Genomic DNA, 21341 nt, shown 5'->3' on the forward strand with positions numbered 1-21341 from the left:
TCCAACGCTGACTCAGCGCTGATCTCAACGTTCGTTAAAATTCGTTCCTTTTTTCAACGTTGAGGTAGCGCTGTTGTCAGCGCTGACTCAACGCACTCAGCACTCAACAGATATGTTGACTGCTACTTTCCAATGAATTGTGGGTAATTGGAGCGACATTTGAATAAAAAATGGCGACAATGCAGGAGATGCACGTTACTGTGGACAACGAAACTTATCACTTTATAGTTGATGAAAAACAAGCAAAAATGATGACGGAAGGTAAGATTTAAAAAAATTGAATATCATTTCAAGTAAGCAATAAATTTATTTTTCATTGTTTTTGTCAGATCACAATTATTTACTAGAATACATAAATAAACTTCGATCTGAGAATCAGAAGCGTTCAGCATCTACAGGTACTGTACATATTTTATATTAATAACAAATTAAATGTATTTAACCAAATAGATAATTATTGTTTTTATAAATTTTAATAAAATTCCTCTATTTAATTTTTTACATATATATTTAATGATAGAACAAGCAACTTCTGAAAGATCAGAAACGAATGTACAGTCTGTACAACTTTCTGGAACAGAAAAAATTGGTAAGTATATATTAAATAATAATATACAGTAAGGATACTTTGTAATTATTATATATTGAGATTTTCTTTTAATTAATGCAATTCAAATTGAACAAATAAACATAAATGACAGCTTTATATTAAATATAGACAATATATATTTATTAGAATAAGTGTTCATACATTAATTTTTTGATATTTATTTTAATGAATGAATGGGAACATTCTGTTGAAATTTATAATTATTAATTTTTTTTAAATAGTTCAAAAAAATTTTCTTGACAATACCAAAACAGTATGCAGTATTATGTATATTATATCAGATATCATGTTAAAGATTTTGTGTAAATAATAAATTATAGCAAACTATAAAAGAATGCAAAATAAAGATTTTTTTTTAATTTTTAAGCTAATGAATGGACTCGCCAAGCGACATTATTCCTAATAGAAACAAGATTGGAAATGGAGGAGGAATTTCTGAAACCTATTCAGAAATCCAAATTATGGCAGAGGATTTCTGCCTCAAAGTGGGTACACATTTCAGTCCACAGAATGCCATGCTAAATGGCGAAATTTAATGTGTACCTACAGGAAAAATGTGACAGATCGAAACAGTCTGGTGGTGGTGCCACAAAATGGGAATATTTCCATAAATTTCATAAAGTTTATGGAAATAGGTCAAATGTGAACCCACCCAGTAAGTTACCTTCGAAGTTCTCTGCCATGTACCAGTACCTCTGAAAATTGTTTTCAATTTTGTGAAAATGAAAATTTAATTTCTGCTCCCAGTACATCAAATTCCCAAAGGGAAGCAGAAACAAATGAAAGACCAAGAAAGAAGAAAATAACTAATGATGAACCACCATTGTAGTTTAAAAATTATTTAGAAGAAAAAAAAAATAGAAGACAAAAGGAAAGCAGAAGTTGAAGAACAACAATGGAATGATTTTAAAAAAAATAGAAGAAGAAAAATTAAAAGCCACGCAAAACTTAACAGATGTTTTGTTAAAATTGGCAGAAAATAAAATGTAAAATGTTTAAATATTTTAATAAAATTTTTTTTGTTTTGATGACTACTCATAAATGTATTTAAGATTTACCAAAATACATCTATTCAAAAAATCAAAGCACTTTCAATAATGAACAAAGTTTATTAGAATTATGTAACTCACAATTACAAATAACTAAAAGTAATAACAAAATGTTAAATACATGATTAATACATTTCCTGAAACTGGTTCAAATATTTAATAAAATTTGTTTAAATTATATACAGTATTATAAATGCAGATGAACATGGTATCATTGTGATTAAAAATTCACAACATAATAGCAGACAACAATAATTACAAACTTGATTTTAAGGTATTAGCAGAAAAAAAATAATAAAAGTAGATAATTTTTAACCATTATGATGGGCATATATTTTATTAGCAATTTTCTCTCTTTTGCTAATTCCATCTCGATATTCTTCTCCAAAATTCGGAGAACTGGTTTGAAAATTATCATTTATAGAACAAGCATCTGGAGGTATATCATTGTATAAAATGCACAAATTGTGCAATACACAGCCAGTAATAATTACTTCTGGAATCAAATCCCTTCGAAACATATGTAGATGTTTTAGCCTTCTAAATCTTCCAAATAATTGTCCAAATGCTTGTTCAATAACAATTCTAGTTGAACTAAGAATTTTATTATAATATTTTTTAATATAGTTTAAGTGTCCATTATCACGATAAGGAGTTAATAATTTTTTGGATAATGGATATGCACTATCACCTAATAAATGATAATTTTCTGAAATCATCTCAGGATTATGTTTCATTTTTAGAAAGAGAGGACTTCTTTGGAAAACTCTGGCATCATTTGATGAGCCTGGCCAACCAGCAAAGACATCTATAAATTTTAATTTTGCGTCACATACAGCCTGTAGAATGACGGAAGTGAAATTTTTTCTATTAAAATGTGCAACCTTTTCATTTTTGGGGGCTGTAAATGGAATATGAGTTCCATCGATACAGCCTAAAACTCCGGGAAAACTGTTGGACCCTCTCAGTTCATTAAATTCGTTAACAGTTTTTTCAATTTCTCCTCCTGTAGGCCACTGGATAACTCTCTCTGTTATTTCCATTATATCCTTACAGAATGCAATAAATTCTCTGTGAGCATGGCCCTGTCCAATGCCAAATCTGTCAGCTACACCTCGAAAAGATTCTTGATTGCCAATCAACCATAACGATAGTAATATGGAATCTTCTCTTTTCATTGATGGCTTTCTTTTATTAGGCTTCGAAATAATCATCTGCATCAAATGCTGAAATAAAAATAAAATTTCTTAAATGATGACTGCTGCTTAAGTATTGTTTCTTTTGCCACATAAACGAAATATTTTAGGTAAAATTATATATATAATATATTTTATAAGTTTCGAAACAATTAAATTTTTTAAAATTAAACACTTCTATCCTTTGTGAAAATAATTACAGTAAAAGATTTGACAAACTAAACAGATAATTATAATTTAAGCACTTTTACATACCTCAACTGTTGAACGATTCAAACGAAAGTGAGATTTAAAATCTTCCATGGAATACAAAGGAACTACCTCTTCTACATAACCTATTATTTTGGCCTTCTTTCTCTTTTTATTTTCTTCCATAGCTGCTACATTTACATGTAGCAGTTCGTCGTTGTTGTCGTCGTGTTTCATTTTCTTTTTATATGAAATCATCGCATTGTCATTAAAAATATTGCAAAATGCTGTAACAGCAGAAGAAATGATATACTTGTCCTCCATCTTGCTGAGAATGGAATCATGGGAACTAAGCACTTTGTAGTCGAGTTGGAACGTCGTTGATGACGTCAAACTGTTGACTTCAACACTCAACACTGGTGTTGAAAATTGGAATGTCCCATCAGGCATCTCTCAACCAATTGCACTCTTTGAGGTCAAATGCTATCATCCATAAATATTGCATCTGAACACATTACAGTGATAAATATAGTGACATTACATGTGGGTATAGAAGTTCATTTTAATACTTATACCTATCAATGAACTACCTGAAAGAAAATGTGAAGTTCAGTGTGGTTGTTTATTGCTATTCTTGCCCATACCATCAACCCACCATCTCTATAATGGTCACTTTCAAAGATATTTGACACAGATATCAAGTTTTCTTCACATCAAAATTTGGCAAGAATCACTCTGAAGACTGAATCATGACTCATTTCTATTCATTATTTGGTAAAGAGTACTTGAGACCATTGCAGAGACATGAACAAGTAGTCTCTTTACATACAGTTTACCTCCAGCAGTTACTCCATGACACAGTTTGTTGAGATAGTCATCTTCCTGTGGTAGCAGAGAGGTTCAAAGCCAGCTGTTGTATTGTCAGTGACCTATGATATCTTGCATATTGAAGTAAGCAGCAGTCTGTCATTGATATTTTCTTGGGCATCTACATTTGGCTCTTCTGGAAACTGTATGAATAACTGAATACTATCCATAGCCAATGCACAATGCTTCAATGACATTAAGCTGTTTTGCCACATAATCTTGTTGATAAGTGGCCATATGCATTCCTGTAATGTGTTTCATCATCCAGACAGTTCCTTCCATTAATTATCAAAAAAACAAAAAAATGTTAGCACAGTTAAAAAATTGCTGGATTTTAGGTTTTTAGTTGTTTTAATTCAAGTATACCCAGTTTTGAGTGGTGGTTTTCATTATTGAAAGTTTTCCTTTTCATACTTCATTAAACACTCCACATTTGTGATACTATTCACAAGTTAGAATGAAATACACCAACAACTGCTGTAAATGATCAGGCTAAATTTTGAATAAATGATTATAGATTAGAAATAAATTTGGCATTAGAGTTAGGAGTTAGGCACCATCTCTTATTAAAATTAATAATTATAATATTTAATCAGTGGTGATATTCAGCAGGTTCGCACAGGTTCAGCCGAACCCGTTGGTAAAATTTTCAGTTTCCTGAACCTTGTTAAACACACGAAACATTTCTCAGTGGTTTGGTTTTTTTTAAAAATATATTAAAATATCTGTAATACTTGTTAAGACCCTGAGGTTAGACCGAGGTCTACCGGTCTACAAAAAAAAGAGAAAGAAGTCGGCTTACAGAAGACGTGTTTATTAGTAACTAACACCAACTGGTGAACAAAGAAAACGTACATACAAATTCCCTTCCAGCCTCAAGTGTACCGACAATTTTCTCGCGTGGAGGAAAAAAACATATATAATCGTTCAAGATTGTACCTTGGACTGTCCTATGTCTGTACTGATTCACTTTAGTTCATTAATCTTTCATACGGCTCCGATGGAATTCGATTGTTGAAACACTTCTCCTTTGTTCTCCGGTGGCTTCCCGATCTTCGCTCACGTGCTTGACACAGGTCTTCCCCAACGGACAGCATTCGGCCTCCAAAGATCCGGAAAAAAGGTGCCCTTCTACGTCAGGACCTTCTATATATATACCGTTCGCTGTTGCCGTCTCCCACGTGATCCTTCGGCAACCAATCCAAAGGCCCCTTTTGCGCGCGTCCCCCAAAGGTGGAACAAAAAGGGACACGTGTCGTCAAAGAATGACGAAACAAAGAAAAAAGAACCCGTTACAAAGAAAACGCGATAAAATAATACCCGATACACAATAACGCGATAATAACTCGATACAGTAATAACGCGATAATAACCCGATACAGTGACGCGAAATTAAGTCTAATAATATACAATATATACAAATAAAAAAAAAAACGAACAAATAGTGGCGGAGCACTACATATCTCCCCACCAAAAGAAACTTACTTCCCGTAGTGTAATCTACGGAAGTCAATTGCCCGCTCCCTCAGGTTATATGGCCTAACACGCGGTTCGATGTTAGTCACATCGTTCGCTTCGTGTTGGTCACCCTGTGTAGTGACCGTCTCGCCACGTCTCTGCATTAATCTGTCGTCAAACAATTCCTCCTCATTCTCCGATTCTACTTTCTTGTCTTTCTTTCTCCTAGCCTTCTTCTTGCTAATGATCATCCGATCGAAACAGGGCTTCATACGATCGACGTGGATGGTCTCCACATCTTTCGAGTCGCAACCCTCCACACGGTAAGTCGTTGGGCTTAGCACTTTTGTGACCCGGAACGGGCCTTTATAATTGCTGGAAAATTTTCCTTTCTTAACGCCCATCTTCCTAACCCAGACTCTTTGCCCTTCTAAAAATTTTGTTAAAGTCCTACCTTTATTTCGGTAGTCCCTCCCTTTACGATTATAATCCCTCGCCCGCATATTCGCGCAATCCCTCAACGAACGAAGCTTGGTTACCAAGTATGCCCTTCGTTCGTCGGTGGTCCAACCCTCGGAAACATGGTCAATGTTCGGGACGCGGGGGTCGAGGCCAAAAAGGAGGAAAGCTGGCGATTCACCAATAGCGGAGTGATGGGAATTATTATAAGTGAAACAAGCTGAGGGAACCATCTCATCCCACTCCACTCCCCCGCTGGCGGATGATTTAGCTATCATCTCGATTAATGATCTATTCACCCTTTCACACATACCATTAGAACATGGCCGGTAGGCAGTTGTGATGTTACGATGGATCCCCAACCACTTGCAACAATCTGAGAAAAGTGAGGACAAAAAGTTCGTTCCCCTATCGGAGATAATAACTTCAGGGGCGCCATACCTGCAGATCACCTCATTAAAGATGGTATTGCTAATAGACCAAGCCGTTTGATCTTTTAGGGGGTGCGCCTCAACAAAACGGGTGAAAATGTCGATAATGACGAGGATGTACCGGTTCCCGTTCCTTGTCGTGCGGATGGGCCCTATTATATCGATTGCCAACTTCTGGAAGGGTGACTCAGCTTTCTCATTTTCTTGGAAGGGCGATTTGCCTTTATGCACGTTATGTTTTTGGCACTTAGCACACACTTTGACGACTTGCTCTACCTTAGTTCTCAGGTTCTGGATATAATAGTGTTTTTCGATATTCCTGATAGTTTTTTTCACCCCCCAGTGCCCAGATAACTTATTCTCGTGCACCGCCCTGACCAACGTTTCGGCGAGACTCTTCCCTACACATAGTTGGTTTACGTACTGGTCACGAGACCTTAGAAATTTCTTTCGATAAAGACAATCATCTAGCATGACATATTGAGGCAGATGCCGTTTCAAAACATCATTATCGGGGTCTCGCGTTATGTCCCTCTTGATGGGGCCAAAGGTATCGTCGCAATCCTGGGATGAACGAATCTCATCACGGCTTACACACGCAGTCTTGGCGAACTCTACGTTGAATTGGTTCACCCCGTCAATATTCCTAGATAAGAAATCCGCCACCTTGTTATCTATGCCCTTAACATGCTCGATCTCAATATGGAAATCCATCAATTCCATAACCCAGCGAGTCAACCGTTTGCTCCCATTCTGAATATTACTTAGGAACACTAAGGGTTTGTGGTCAGAAAGGATCGTCGTCTTCTGACCCAATATCAGGAATTTGAAATGTCTCAGGGCTAAGATAATGGCAAGGCATTCCTTTTCGATTGTTGAGTAGTTCCTTTCCGCCCCTTGGAACCGTCTACTAAAATACCCTATCGGGGCCAACCCCCCCTCTTTACGCTGCTCAAGCACGGCCGCCGCTGCGGTCTCGGAAGCGTCGGTATGCAAAAAAAATTGATTATTAAAGTCAGGGTGCACGAGGGTGGGAGGATTGATTATCGCCTCTTTTAGTTTCTCGAAACTCCGTTGACATTTTGCATCCCACAAGAACCTCCTCCCCTTTTTTGTGAGTTCGGTGAGGGGGGCTGCAATTTCCGAAAAGGATGGGACAAAATTCCTAAAAAAACCCATCATGCCAAGAAAGCTGCGGACACCCTTCGTATTCCTAGGTGCGTCGAGACGTTCAATAGATTCGACGTTACTAGGGTCAGGTCTCACCCCTTCACTGTTGATAATATGGCCCAAATACTTAACCTCGTGTGCCAGTAGTTGGCACTTATCCGGGTTCAACTTTAATCCCTCGTTTGTTAAGGTGCTAATCACGCGGTCTATCAGCTCAAGGTGATCCCCCAAATTCCGCGAAAACAAGACTATATCGTCCTGAAAGACGAAACAGCTGTTCCCCATGAACCTAGCCAGAATCTTGGTCATCACGTATTGGAAAAATCTGCCGCTGTTCTTTCCCCCCTGGGGCATTCTGCATAGTTGGTATTTACCCCAAGGCGTGGTAAACGCAAACACATGCCTCACCTTGGGGTCAAGAGGGATTTGAAAGTAGCCAGCTTTTAAATCCAACACGGAGAAGTATTTATTCCCGTTAAGTTGGGCCAGGATGTCATCGATTCTGGCCATGGGGAACGTTTGAGATTTCGTTATGTCGTTAACCTTCCGCAGGTCTAGGGTGATGCGGATCTCGCCGGAACTTTTGGGGACAATATGTATAGGCGAGTTCCAATCGGAGGAACTCTCCTCACATATTCCCGCCTTCATTAAATCACTGATTTGTTTCTTGAGGCCAGGAAGATAACAAAAAGGAATCCGGTATTGCCTAACATTAACAGGTTGATTTGTGGTTAGGGACACAGAATGCATGTAATTATTTGTACCGGGTAATTCGGATAATTCATTAGCAATGGAATCGGGATACCTATTCAAAACTTCAAGCACCCTTTTCTTAACGTCGTTATCAAGGTGATCTAATTTCCACCCGTTTTTGCTAACACCCATTTCACTGTTGATGTTAATGAGAAAATTTCTTTGGACAATTTGTTGGTTCGGTATAACCACAGATTTAACTTCGGTTAACACCTCAGGATTACAGCAGATAACATCCATGCCTATTATTATATCGTACTGTGCGTATCCAGGAAACTTAACACTAGGTGCTCTAATTCGGGTTTTATTACCGTTGTCGAAAAGGCATTCAATCATAACGGCTTCATGGCTTTCGATTAGGGTTCCTGACATCCCGCTTATTCGCGAATCGTCCGATGTCACCCACCCTTTATTCTTCGACCTCATGCATTCGGTCAGTTTGCTCCTAATCACCGTCCTCTCGGCCCCCGTGTCCACCAGCCCCTTAATTCTTATGCCACCAATCTCTCCTTCCACTAAGGGTAGCCCTTTCTCAGATAATCGTACCCCTCTTGTCAGGTTAAGCCTAACGATCGGGTCATCCGCCTGACTTCCCGAATGACCCTCATCTAGTTTAAATCCTTCCTTTTACCGCACTGTCGGGAAAAATGGCCTTTTTCGCCGCACGAATAACATCTTTTATCCCCTTTCTCCCGTTTCCTAAAACCCCCATTCTCCTTTATGCATTCAACCAGTGAGGCAATGGACTCACTTAAAACTTGTACCTGATTCTCAAGTTTTACGATGCGATTATGCGTCTCATCCTCCTTTTCGGAAGGTGCATTCTTTTGGTCAGAGTTAGCGTACACTTCACTAACGGGCCCTCTTCCGCACGCGGTTTCGATCTTTTCCTCCTCTTCTGCCCTCCGGATAGCCTGGTCCAAAGTTTCAGGACGACCTTGTATAACAGATCTCCGAATGTCGGGGTTTAAGCCCTTCATGAAGCAGTCCTTGATGGTGTTATCACGTAAGGTAGACAGATTTTGATTCCGCGCTACGGCCCGAGAAAATAAGGATTTTATGCGTATACCATACTCGCATGCCTTTTCCCCTCTTTTCTGTGACATCTTCAAAAGTTGATCAAACGGGTCCTGCTCCTTCCCCTTACGATCAAAACACTTTACGAGACCTTCCTTTATCTCATCATATAGCGTCACCCCCTGATCCTTCAAGTCAAAAAATACCGATAACGGTTCCCCTTTTAGTCTCGCTTGGACTACGGTCACTTTGACCCTTTCCTCCCATCCGGCTAAAGCCGCTACATTTTCTACAGTCTGGAAGAACCGATGGATGTCTAGGGTATCGCCCGGCAAATTTGAAAAACATGGTATCATTCCCATGAACCCCGTAACAATGGGAACATTGCATATTTCTGCTACCGATCCACTAACTTCGCCGTTCATCTCCAGGGAAAACACCACAACCAGTGATACACAAAAAAAAATAATAGCACTAACCCGAACTAGAAAGGTTTGAGAGGAAGGGAATATAATACCGGCCGACTTCACACAATGCAAACAACTATCCTGTCGCGGACGCCAATTGTTAAGACCCTGAGGTTAGACCGAGGTCTACCGGTCTACAAAAAAAAGAGAAAGAAGTCGGCTTACAGAAGACGTGTTTATTAGTAACTAACACCAACTGGTGAACAAAGAAAACGTACATACAAATTCCCTTCCAGCCTCAAGTGTACCGACAATTTTCTCGCGTGGAGAAAAAAACATATATAATCGTTCAAGATTGTACCTTGGACTGTCCTATGTCTGTACTGATTCACTTTAGTTCATTAATCTTTCATACGGCTCCGATGGAATTCGATTGTTGAAACACTTCTCCTTTGTTCTCCGGTGGCTTCCCGATCTTCGCTCACGTGCTTGACACAGGTCTTCCCCAACGGACAGCATTCGGCCTCCAAAGATCCGGAAAAAAGGTGCCCTTCTACGTCAGGACCTTCTATATATACCGTTCGCTGTTGCCGTCTCCCACGTGATCCTTCGGCAACCAATCCAAAGGCCCCTTTTGCGCGCGTCCCCCAAAGGTGGAACAAAAAGGGACACGTGTCGTCAAAGAATGACGAAACAAAGAAAAAAGAACCCGTTACAAAGAAAACGCGATAAAATAATACCCGATACACAATAACGCGATAATAACTCGATACAGTAATAACGCGATAATAACCCGATACAGTGACGCGAAATTAAGTCTAATAATATACAATATATACAAATAAAAAAAAAAAACGAACAAATAGTGGCGGAGCACTACATATCTCCCCACCAAAAGAAACTTACTTCCCGTAGTGTAATCTACGAAGCATTTCAATCTAGATTGTGAGCAAGGTTGGGGTCTATGTCTTGGTGCAATCTCTCTCGACCGTTTCAATCTCGACCGAAACGAGGTTTAATCGCGATCGATTCAAGAGAGTTCTTGAAACTAGATCTAGTCATAAAGAGAGATCCCACAATCTCATGCGCGTGAGATAATACAAGATGGCTGTGAAAGACGTGTCAGGCTATGGACAGCGAAATAAAAAGGATATTGTATTACGAGAGATGATGACATCTGTCTACTATGAGTAGTGTGATTCGGAGTGAAAAATTTCTCTGCCAAAAAAAAGAAAGTCGACAGCACTAATATACAGGTATACCTTGTCTTACGTTGGTAATTGGTTCCAGGAGAGGCGACGTAAGTCGAAAAACGACGTAAGTTGAATTTACTTGTGTAGTTACGACGTAAGTCGTAGTTTCGACTTACGTCGTAACTAAATGCCAATAATGGAGGAAATGCCAATAATGAGCACTTAAAGACCGCTAAATAAGACACAACACAGGAACACAGATGTTTTCATGTTTCGTTCTCTAGGATTTATGATGATTATATTAACATTTACTGTAAATATACATATTTTAATATGATTTTATGTGCTTTTAACGCTTTTCTAGTGATATTACGACTTACAATGTTTGTGGCAGACAGATTTAAAGTCGAATAAACTGATTTAAACTTGATTTTTATTTTTCCATATACTTTTTTGACAAATGACGTATAATCGGAAACGACATAACTCGAGGTATACCTGTACTATTGTTACCTGGTCTTCACCCAGGGCCCGTTACATTCCAAATACACCACTGATTATTAGATATATCGCAAGAAAAGGTATTGTATTTATTTCTAGCCAAAACTTCCATTTCGTTTGTCGGTGACTGTCAGGGAAAAATTTTTTGCTAGCGAACCCTTTGTTAAATATTTCGAATATCACCACTGTATTTAATTAATTAATTTATATTAAACTGGAAGAAAAGAATCGGCCCAAAGCAGGACTCAAACCCGCAACTCCTGCTTACCTTGTGGATGTGTTGCAGTTACGCCACCCGGACCTTCGGTCCAATCTCCTCTTCCAGCATATATAAGACTAAGATATAACCATCCATGGTTATTATGGCACCGACTGGGGACACATCCACGCCCGCGGCCAGAAACATCCACTCAAGACACTCAGTCAGCCATCGCAACCCCAGCAAGGTATATATATACATATATATATATATATATATATACAAACATACATCAAACGAAACTGGCAATGCGTCCGCATGGTGAGCGGGAGTTGTGGGTTTGAGTCCCGCTTCGGGCAGATTCTTTTCTTCCAGTTTAATCTAAATTAATTAATTAAATATTATAATTATTAATTTTAATAAGAGATGATGCTTAACGTCTAACTCTAGTGCAAAATTTATTTCTAATCTATAATCATTTATCCAAAATTTAGCCCGATCATTTACGGCAATTGTTGGTGTATTTGCTTATGATATCGGGTTTTGTTTGATGTATGTTTAAGTTAGAATGAGCTACCTTATAGAAGGACATAGTTCCAATGCTAGGACTACTATTTAAGCAATTTTTTAAAATTGTATTTTTGAAATCAGCACTAAATTTTACACCAAACCAAATAATAAATTTGATAAGCTTAAATTTTTACTTTGTTGCTTATTTTTTGAGCAGTAGTGTATTTTAATACAGTTGGGGAAAATGTCAAGAACAAGACAAAATTGGGCCTATATTTTAATAATGCATTTATGTTATTTAAATGAAAATTTGCGTTTAATCTGAATACCATTTTCTCTTATAACATCTCATAAAATCAAGATTTTATTATATTTAAATATTATTGTATTATTATTAAAAGACTGACCTGCCCATAAAATCATCTTTTCCATGATAATCTCTATCCCATACAGAGACTTCTAAAATTTTTGGATGTTCTGCATACATATGCAAATCAAACTGTTCTAACCATTGAGGATTTAGAGTTTTATTGGCATTCTAAAATATAAGTTTCATAATCATTGCAAATAACTATAACTTTTGAGAAAATATTTCAAAGTAAATTACAAAGAAACCTACTTTGCTTTTATATTTCTCTGTACCCAATCGAAATTTAACATATGGGTCACTTAAACCATTTTCATCCATTGGCAACAAATTTTTACCTTCTACTAACACTATTGTCACAACACTATCCCATACTTGAGTTTTTTGCTTCTTAATAGCACTGTCTAAGGAGGAACCTAATCTTGATGATTTGTTGAAATACTAAAAACAAAAATGATAAATTTGAATTCAACATTAATGCATCTATTGTATGTTTATTTCCATTTTTGCTATGCATTAAATAACGTTATATATAAGTTTTAATACCAATCATGAAAATACTGACTTAATATGTAAATAAATCACACCACTGACACCAATAACCACTAAAGTAACAAAAATTTTTACTATAACAGTTACAGTAAAAATTTTTATTCACTTTGCTAGTTATTGCTGTCAGTGGTGTGATTTATATCAGTTTTATTTTGTATTATTTATATATTTTTCTTACTTATCCTTATATTACTACACTTATTTCATATATCAATATATAAGATAAATATAATTATAAGGGAATTTTATTATTTAAATATACACACATTTATAAGCAATAACACAGCTTTGGTATATATTAATAAAAAGATAACATTTGTTCTATTAAGATATAAAAGCATTGATCTTAATCATAAAAAATCAATACCATCAGCTAAATTATTTGGAAATCATTTAATATATAGTTGCATGCTGTTAATCATACCTGCATGGATAAATTGGCATTTAGCATAGTTAATTTAAGTCAAGTTTTTAAAATGAAATTAATTTTAGCCAATTAACTTCATTAAAAATTTTCATGTTTTTCTATTTTACTTTTTTTCTTTTTTTATTATTTTTCTCTTTTTCTGGAAAATGAAAAAATAAGTTTTGATAAATGTGAAAATTTAACTTTAAAGATGTAAATATCAACAGAATTTCAAGAGAAACAGAAAAGATTAAGAAATTTAGGTAATCAAGATTCAATTCATGAAAAAATGAGTTTTTAAAAAAATATTTTTTCACCGGAGAGATAAAAGAGATAATAGATATGACAATTGATGGCCAAGGCAATTAAGGCATCAGCCCACCATTCTGGAAACCCAGGACTGATTCCAGCAGGTCAAAAAATCTAAGGAATTTTTCAGAAGGTAATTTGTCCTGGATATATTGAGCTCTGTCCCTCCTCACCTGATCACTCCATTGTGAACCAGCCAAACTCATAATGGACTTTAAAAAAAAGCCCCATTAGTGCCCACAGGGTAGAAACAAGAGGAAAAAAAGATAATAGATTTTTTTGATTTCACAGCTAAAATGGAAACACGAAAAGTTAAACAAAATACTTTCCAATTTCATTTTCTGAAATTATTAAATCTAAATCCAATGATATTAAAAGCAGCTTCTGACTTAGAAGTTAGTGCTTACATATCTAAATACCAATAATATAAATGCTGCAGAAATTTCATCAGAAATATCTTGTTTTAAAAATCATGCAATTTCAATAATTTGGGATACTAAAGCTGCTACATCTTTTAAAAATAAGTCTTAAATACAATTTAATTCAATTGTACTTTAACTTGGAAGTTGTACTAAGAATATTTTTAACATTACCAATCATTGTAGCTATTGGTGTAACTTTCGGCAAATTTAAAATAATTAAAATTTATCTGAGATCTTCACTTGGTCAAGAAAAATTGTTAAATATACTGTAACAATTCTATTCTATCTGAACACTAATTAAAATAATCAATTAGATTTTTAAAAATTATTGATCTTCATTCATTAAAAGAAAAAAAATTTAAATCATAAAAAATGCCTGAAATTAGTGAAATATTTTTTACATTAATTACACTATTTCTATATAATTTATTATTCAGAATGAATTATCAATGAAGATTTTTTTGTTTTTTCAACTTTTCAAGTATAAATCAGTATCTATATTATTTCCCTGGATATAAAAATAAAACTACTATTGAATGTTACTATAAAAGTTATAGTGCTATGATTTAAAATAGTTACCTTAAAATTAATTATAAAAAATGCACTTATAGTATTTAATTTTGCATTGCAATTTGGTAGTGTGCATTTATGTTTTTGCCTCAGATGAAGAAATTTCTAAGCACTGTTCTGATGTTCAAACAAAAAGATCCCTCAAAAAAATTAATTAAATACATGTAACTTCCATGGATTTAGATGAAAATCATAATCTGAAAGATTTACACAGCAAAATGAAAAAGTGCTAATATACAGAAAGCTTTTATTTAAATTATTAAAACTGAATGAACAAATTACTAAAAGTTGTACAGTTGTTATTTACTATAGAAGAAAGAAATATTTTTCTATTCAAGGAAAGACCTATAATTACACGAGTATAAAAATGTTGTTACAGTACTAAAATAATGCCTTGTTTCAACATGCTACAGTTCACTTCTGACAATATTTATCTATTTTTTATTGTTTTTTACACAAAGTATTATAATACATGTTTAAAATGAAAATATGAAAAAAAAAACGCTAAATGGATCGGCACCAAAGTTAAAAATAAAGTTGTCTTTAATTTGTTAAATGTAGATAAGTTATATAAGTCAGGCTTAGTAAACACTAGTGTTGTGTTTCCAAAGACACTTTGGAACACGACACAACACTAGTGTTTACTAAGCCTGAATTATAGAACGAGACACAGTTTCATCAAACAAATCAAGTTATATAAGGTTAATATTATATAAATTTTATTATAATTTACATTTTACTGTACAATACCCTGGCAGACAACCAATTTTACTACAGAAGTCATTTTACAGACATGAAAGTAAAAAGCTTGACAAAATTTAATCATTTGAATCTTATTTAATATATTTGATTATAATGGTCATTCAGAATAAAGTAAAATTATCATCATATATCAGATTATTTGGTAATTGTTATAGATGAATTTTAATTTTATAAATTTATTTTAATAATTATTCAATATAATAATTAATGCTGAGAGGGTGACTTAGACTTGAAAAATGTTATTCTCATTACTTATACTGTATCATTTATATAAGATATGGTTTGATAGTTTTCTGACAACCAGCCATTTTATCAACAGTAATATGGTTGAAAAAAAATAGAATGTTTGTGATATATTAAATCTTATTCATTATTTTCTATTGACAAAAAGATTAAGCTAACTGTGGATTAAAGCAAGAATCTATAAAAAGATAAGATAAACTATAGAAAATGGATCAGAAATTACAACTGCTATAAAGAAAAATTTCATTTCAAGACAAGTTGAAACTTCTGATTAAATAACACTTGTTAGACATTTTTATTCAAAATTATTACAAAAATATAGATAACAGTTCATTGATATTATTATGTAGTATTTTATTTCATAAATTAAAAGACATTCTGACATAATTGTTACATCAGAATATACATTTGCCAAATGATGCTATTTGATGTCACTAATGATTGACAACAATTAACATCATGTATTCAGAATTTTAAAATGTGGAAACATTACAAGATTGCTTGATAACATTTCATATAATTTCCATTATTTAACATTCTCTTCTACACTGTAAATCATTTGTTATTGTTTAATATCATTTCTTATAAATTTGTATCAATTCACATTTGAAATCATTTACTAATAGTAAATGATTTCAAATGATATCATTTACTATTAGTAAATGATATCATTTGAATAAAATACAAGATACCACCAGTATAACAAATATAAATTTGAAATTTTATATATTTTACAATCACTAAATATTTATTTATGTAACTTTCACTAAATTCATTATTTAACTATTGTAATAGATACTTGTAACTTATAATTAATTTATGTCAAATAAGATTTTAAAATGCAATATTTTGTATCTAAATATATCAGTGTGCATTAAAATTCCAATTTAATTTTATTAATTTAGTTGAGATTAATTTTAAAATTATCAACAAATATAAGTAAATAAAAATTATTCAAAATAATTTTAAGTTTTTATTGATTCTTGCAGTTTAAATAAACCATTCATTTGAGAGAGCTTCTCAAATCTAAAATTGCAATCTAAAGGCCATAATTTTACATTTGAATGGCTCTCTCAAATGGGCAGCTTTGAGTAAACTAAGATTCTAATACAGAGAGCATAAAAAGCATGTGTGTATAATATAATTGAGCATATATGAGCATATAATTTGTGTTTGTGTACTTTTGTACGCATGCATGCATGCATGTATATATGTACAGTATATATAAAATCATACTATACATTTGAGTTTTATTAATTCATATTCATATTATTTATTAATTCATATTTATTTTTATAAATTTAATATACTAGTTACATCTAATACACCTTATTGCTGAGAACATACATTTATTACGTATAACTAACGTTTTCGGCCCACTTTATGGGCCATCCTCAGGTTACAGTTGTTCGGAAGTACATGGTAAAAAGTAACACACATAATAATGCTTATACATAGGCTCAATAGATATATGCGTTAAAGGATAAAGAATTTTCCTTAATGTTTACGGCCAGTCACCGTATTTTATTTTCATTTACATTTGTGTTTTATTTGGATTTTCTTATTTATTATTTGGTGTTATACTTGTTCTATTTGTTTAAATTTAAAATGTATGTTCTAATTTAATTTAATTTTGAACGTGTTCGATTTTGTATTAGAGTCGAACAACTGTAACCTGAGGATGGCCCATAAAGTGGGCCGAAAACGTTAGTTATACGTAATAAATGTATGTTCTCAGCAATAAGGTGTATTAGATGTAACTAGTATATTTAGTAAGAAGGCTGAGTTTGAGTTAGTGATAAATTTAATAGTTTAGTAAGAATTCTGGGATGCAAAATATATTTGTTCTTAAATGAGAATTGAATCCATATTCTTCAATCAATATTGTGTCTGCTTGAATTTAGATATCTTAGTGATTTATTGTATGTGCTGATGTACAAGCCAACCTCAAGGTTTTCAGCTTAAAATTTTGATTTAGACCTAGACTTGCTATAAAATTGGCTCACAAACAGTAAGTTAGGATAGAACTTTAGTATGGATAAGGAGGTATAAAGTAACCTATGACAAAAATGTTTAATAAGATCACACAATTCACTGAGATGATAATATCATACATTATACAGTATTTTGAAAATATGGAATGTATTTATAGGGCAAGTATTTTCATATATATAAGCAAATTAAAGATAGTTATTTACCCAAGAATTAAAATAAAATCCATCTTCAGAAACGAAGCAGTAACAAATATGTCAACGTTTTCGGTCCTAAGGGGACCGAAAACGTTTGTGGATAACTATACTTTGCGAAGCTATCTAAGGTTATTAGAGTTGACATATACCCAAGAATTTTCTGTTATTAAGTATGTTATTAAAAATTTAATGTATTTTAATTTTATTAAGATTGAACTATAATTCTGGTTATGTAAAATGGTGTTAATTCTATATTAGATACTAAGCCAAACAATTTCCATAATTAATCAGGTTATTATATTGATTATTGATATATATATATATGTATTAGATACTGTATTCATAATTGTTCTTGCTGCAATATGTCAAAACTGGAGACTTGAAAATCATAGTTTTTATGAATGTTCACTGTATAATAATTATAGAGATAAGTATCTGCCTAATTTAAAAAAAAATAAGGTGAAATATTCAATCTTAGTACAATACACACATAGTTGTGAAAATGTGTATAATTATATAATTAATACAATAAACTCTTCTATTATTAACACTGCAGTGAGTAACACAAAGAACCTGAAGAAGGCCTTGGTGGAGGCCAAAAATGTTAGTTGGTTCTCCATCGTATACAACGCTGTAAAAGGTTTTTGTCTGTGACTTTGTATATAATTAATGTTATCAAGCTAAAAAATTTTGTTCTAGAAATGTAATATGATATGTATCTTGATCCTCCTGTATATTATTATTACAATAAAGTTTGAGTGATTGACAAATATTATATATCATATAGAATACTTTACAATATACATTGTATAGCTCATAAAAATAGAAATGTAGATCCTGTTGCTACATAGGACACCAATCAACTACTAAAATCTTAAGCTATCTTGGTAAGAACTTTATAGTATTTCATGTCTACTGGTAAACACAACCAAAATTAAAATTAATCATCCAAAAAATATTAATGGTTTATATGGCATATGATACCATGATACCCACTGCCATATAAGGTGTATAATAACAACACTTTAATACCAATATGTCTGCTTTTCTTTGCCATTTAAATCAGTAATAGCTAGTTGGTACATCAAGTTTTGGAAATAATATGAAGTGTAATTTTCATTTTGACTGAATTTATTTTATTATTATATTAATCTCTGTATTAAACAAGTGAAATAAGTTCACAAGTTATAGTTGGAAAACTAGTGGAGTTACAATAAATGGGGTATAGCAATTGTTAGGAATACTATTCTACTTGTTTGTTACTTTAGCTGGTGAGTATAAAATGCAAAAATGTGTTTGCATTTTATACCCACCATATAAGTTGAATTCTAATTTTGGAAAAATTTTTTAGGCTTTGATGATTGACTTATATGCTGACATTTATGGTATATTCTTTTTATTATGACATACACATTGACTTAAACTCTGGCTAATATTAATCAATTTACAGAAAGTTACATGTTAAACCTTTACTAGAAATAATAAATAATCTTATAATAATTCAGTTTAAATACTGAAGTCAAAAATAATCAGTTTAATAAAAACAATTACAACAAGGAAATAATATTAATATAAATTAATTAATAAGTATGAAAATGATTCTAAAAATTTGCATATCAATATGAAAAGTCATGTCAAGTTAGAAAAAATATATTATACATAAAATTTAACAAAGTTATAAAAACTAATTGTCATAATAAAGAAACTTTAAATATAAATAGAATTTTTTGTTAAGGAAATGTTAAAGTTAAAATGACATTATCTAGTTAATGGATTTTAAGAAGAGTTGCCAATTATGGCCATTAATATCATGATTTAGCATAATGGATTTAGAGACTGGAAAAGGCACTTAAATTTTATTTATTTCTTAATTATACTAAAAGAATTTCAAAGTTATTTAAATATAAAGAAGAAAGTAATGAATTATTTATGCATGTGTAAAAATATTAAAATGCAATTCTCCTGTGTCTTAATGTAATTATCATAATTTAAAACAAATATAACTATAAAATTATTATATAAGATTAAAATAAATTAAGATTTACTCAAAAAAAAAAAAAAAAAAAAAATTAAAGTATCTAAAATATTTTTTAAAGTTTATTTTACATATGAAAAATTGTATTAATCCTTCTTTTAAATATTGCATATGCAATATGATCATATTGTTACACCTCCTATTACTGCTTGGGACAACATTGTGCCTCCTCCATTGCATATGCAAGTATGATTATACATTATATAATTTCTACATTGCTTAAAAAATAAATAAATAAAATTCACTGATGTTTAAATTGATATTTTATAAATAAATATGCTACTATCTATTTTATAACAAGAATTATGAAAATTTTAAATGATTCATGTTTATTGAAAGAAATTATATAGGCCTATATTTAATTAACAGATGCAATAGGGAGAAAGCATGAACCAGACAAAGACAATGATATTGACAGTCTCAAAGCTCTAGTGAGACTTCCTTCTCTTCTCCCTTACGTAATAAACAAGCAAACTACAATAAATAAATGCAACTGGTCCCTACGTCCATGCAGTTACAAGAAAACATAATATGTTGCTTCTGAAGCTGCTTTTTAGTCAGAACTACTTTTTATGAACACACCTACAGACCCACCATAGACAACCATAAGTAGGAATAAAATCCATACAGGTTAAATCAATAAAATATATTTTTATTAACAGCAGAAAAAAAATTATAATTTATGTATTTTTATAAGATTTAAGAACATTTCTTGTAGTCAGAGATTCAAATATAGTATAAATTGAGAAAACTTGCAATTTATTCCAAATTTATTTTTCTTTATGAAAATTATAATGTGTTTAGTGTTTTTTTATTGTTCAAATATAATAACAACAGAATAAAATGAAATTCGAACAAATATTAAGGAAATAACAAAAACTGAAGTTTCCATTTGGATTGCTTGCAATTAAAATTATGTAAATACTATCATGATCATTGTACATAGAAGCCCATAGGATTATCTTGACTAATTTCATTAATGAAAGTTTTTGTGGTTCCTGGTTTGGAATAAAAGGATGTTAATAGACAAAGAGACTCAAAATTTATTTTTGTATGGTTTAAACTTCCATTAATGAAACTATCATGATCATTTTAATAAAGATCTCAAATTTTTTAATTATTTTTTATTAAAAGATGCTGTTAATAAAGATAGAATAAAACGTTCTTAATGTGAAAAATCAAAGTATTGATCTTAATGCCCATCCAAAAAAAGAAATTAAAATAAGACAGAAAAATGTGTTTGGTTCTGGGATCCAAAGTTAGATCTATTGATAATGCATTGAATGCTGTATAATATTGTATGTTAAAGTATGGTAAATGAGTTCTTGTAATTATCTTAAAATGTGATTCAATTTAGCAAACTAGCAAGTAGAGCAAAACAATTTTAAAATTAGAAAACGAATAGGATAGTTATACTATTTTTGAATTAGTAATGAGTTTTATATATTCTAAAAATGAACAAATGAAAAACTTTGTC

At 32.4% G+C, this 21341-nt stretch overlaps 2 protein-coding genes across 12 annotated transcripts in view; both read right to left on the reverse strand.

Moving 5' to 3' along the window:
- LOC136983798 (multiple C2 and transmembrane domain-containing protein-like) overlaps nucleotides 1-21341 on the reverse strand; it is a 122112-nt gene that overhangs the window by 62943 nt on the left and 37828 nt on the right. For all 11 annotated transcript variants that reach the window (XM_067280650.1, XM_067280651.1, XM_067280654.1 and 8 more), the window contains 2 exons: nucleotides 12629-12817; nucleotides 12417-12547 (listed from right to left, as the gene is read on the reverse strand). In XM_067280650.1, the coding sequence (XP_067136751.1) occupies nucleotides 12417-12547; nucleotides 12629-12817 (320 nt within the window). The remainder of the gene's footprint in view (nucleotides 1-12416; nucleotides 12548-12628; nucleotides 12818-21341) is intronic.
- On the reverse strand, nucleotides 1971-3494 carry LOC136983790 (putative nuclease HARBI1). Its single transcript, XM_067280632.1, has 2 exons — nucleotides 3111-3494; nucleotides 1971-2885 (listed from the first exon to the last, which is right to left on the reverse strand). Exons 1-2 carry the CDS (start codon nucleotides 3492-3494, stop codon nucleotides 1971-1973), a joined length of 1299 nt encoding a protein of 432 aa, XP_067136733.1.

The sequence above is a fragment of the Centruroides vittatus genome, unplaced genomic scaffold, assembly GCF_030686945.1.
Source record: "Centruroides vittatus isolate TY-2023 unplaced genomic scaffold, ASM3068694v2 contig_888, whole genome shotgun sequence".
Lineage (NCBI taxonomy): Eukaryota > Metazoa > Arthropoda > Arachnida > Scorpiones > Buthidae > Centruroides > Centruroides vittatus.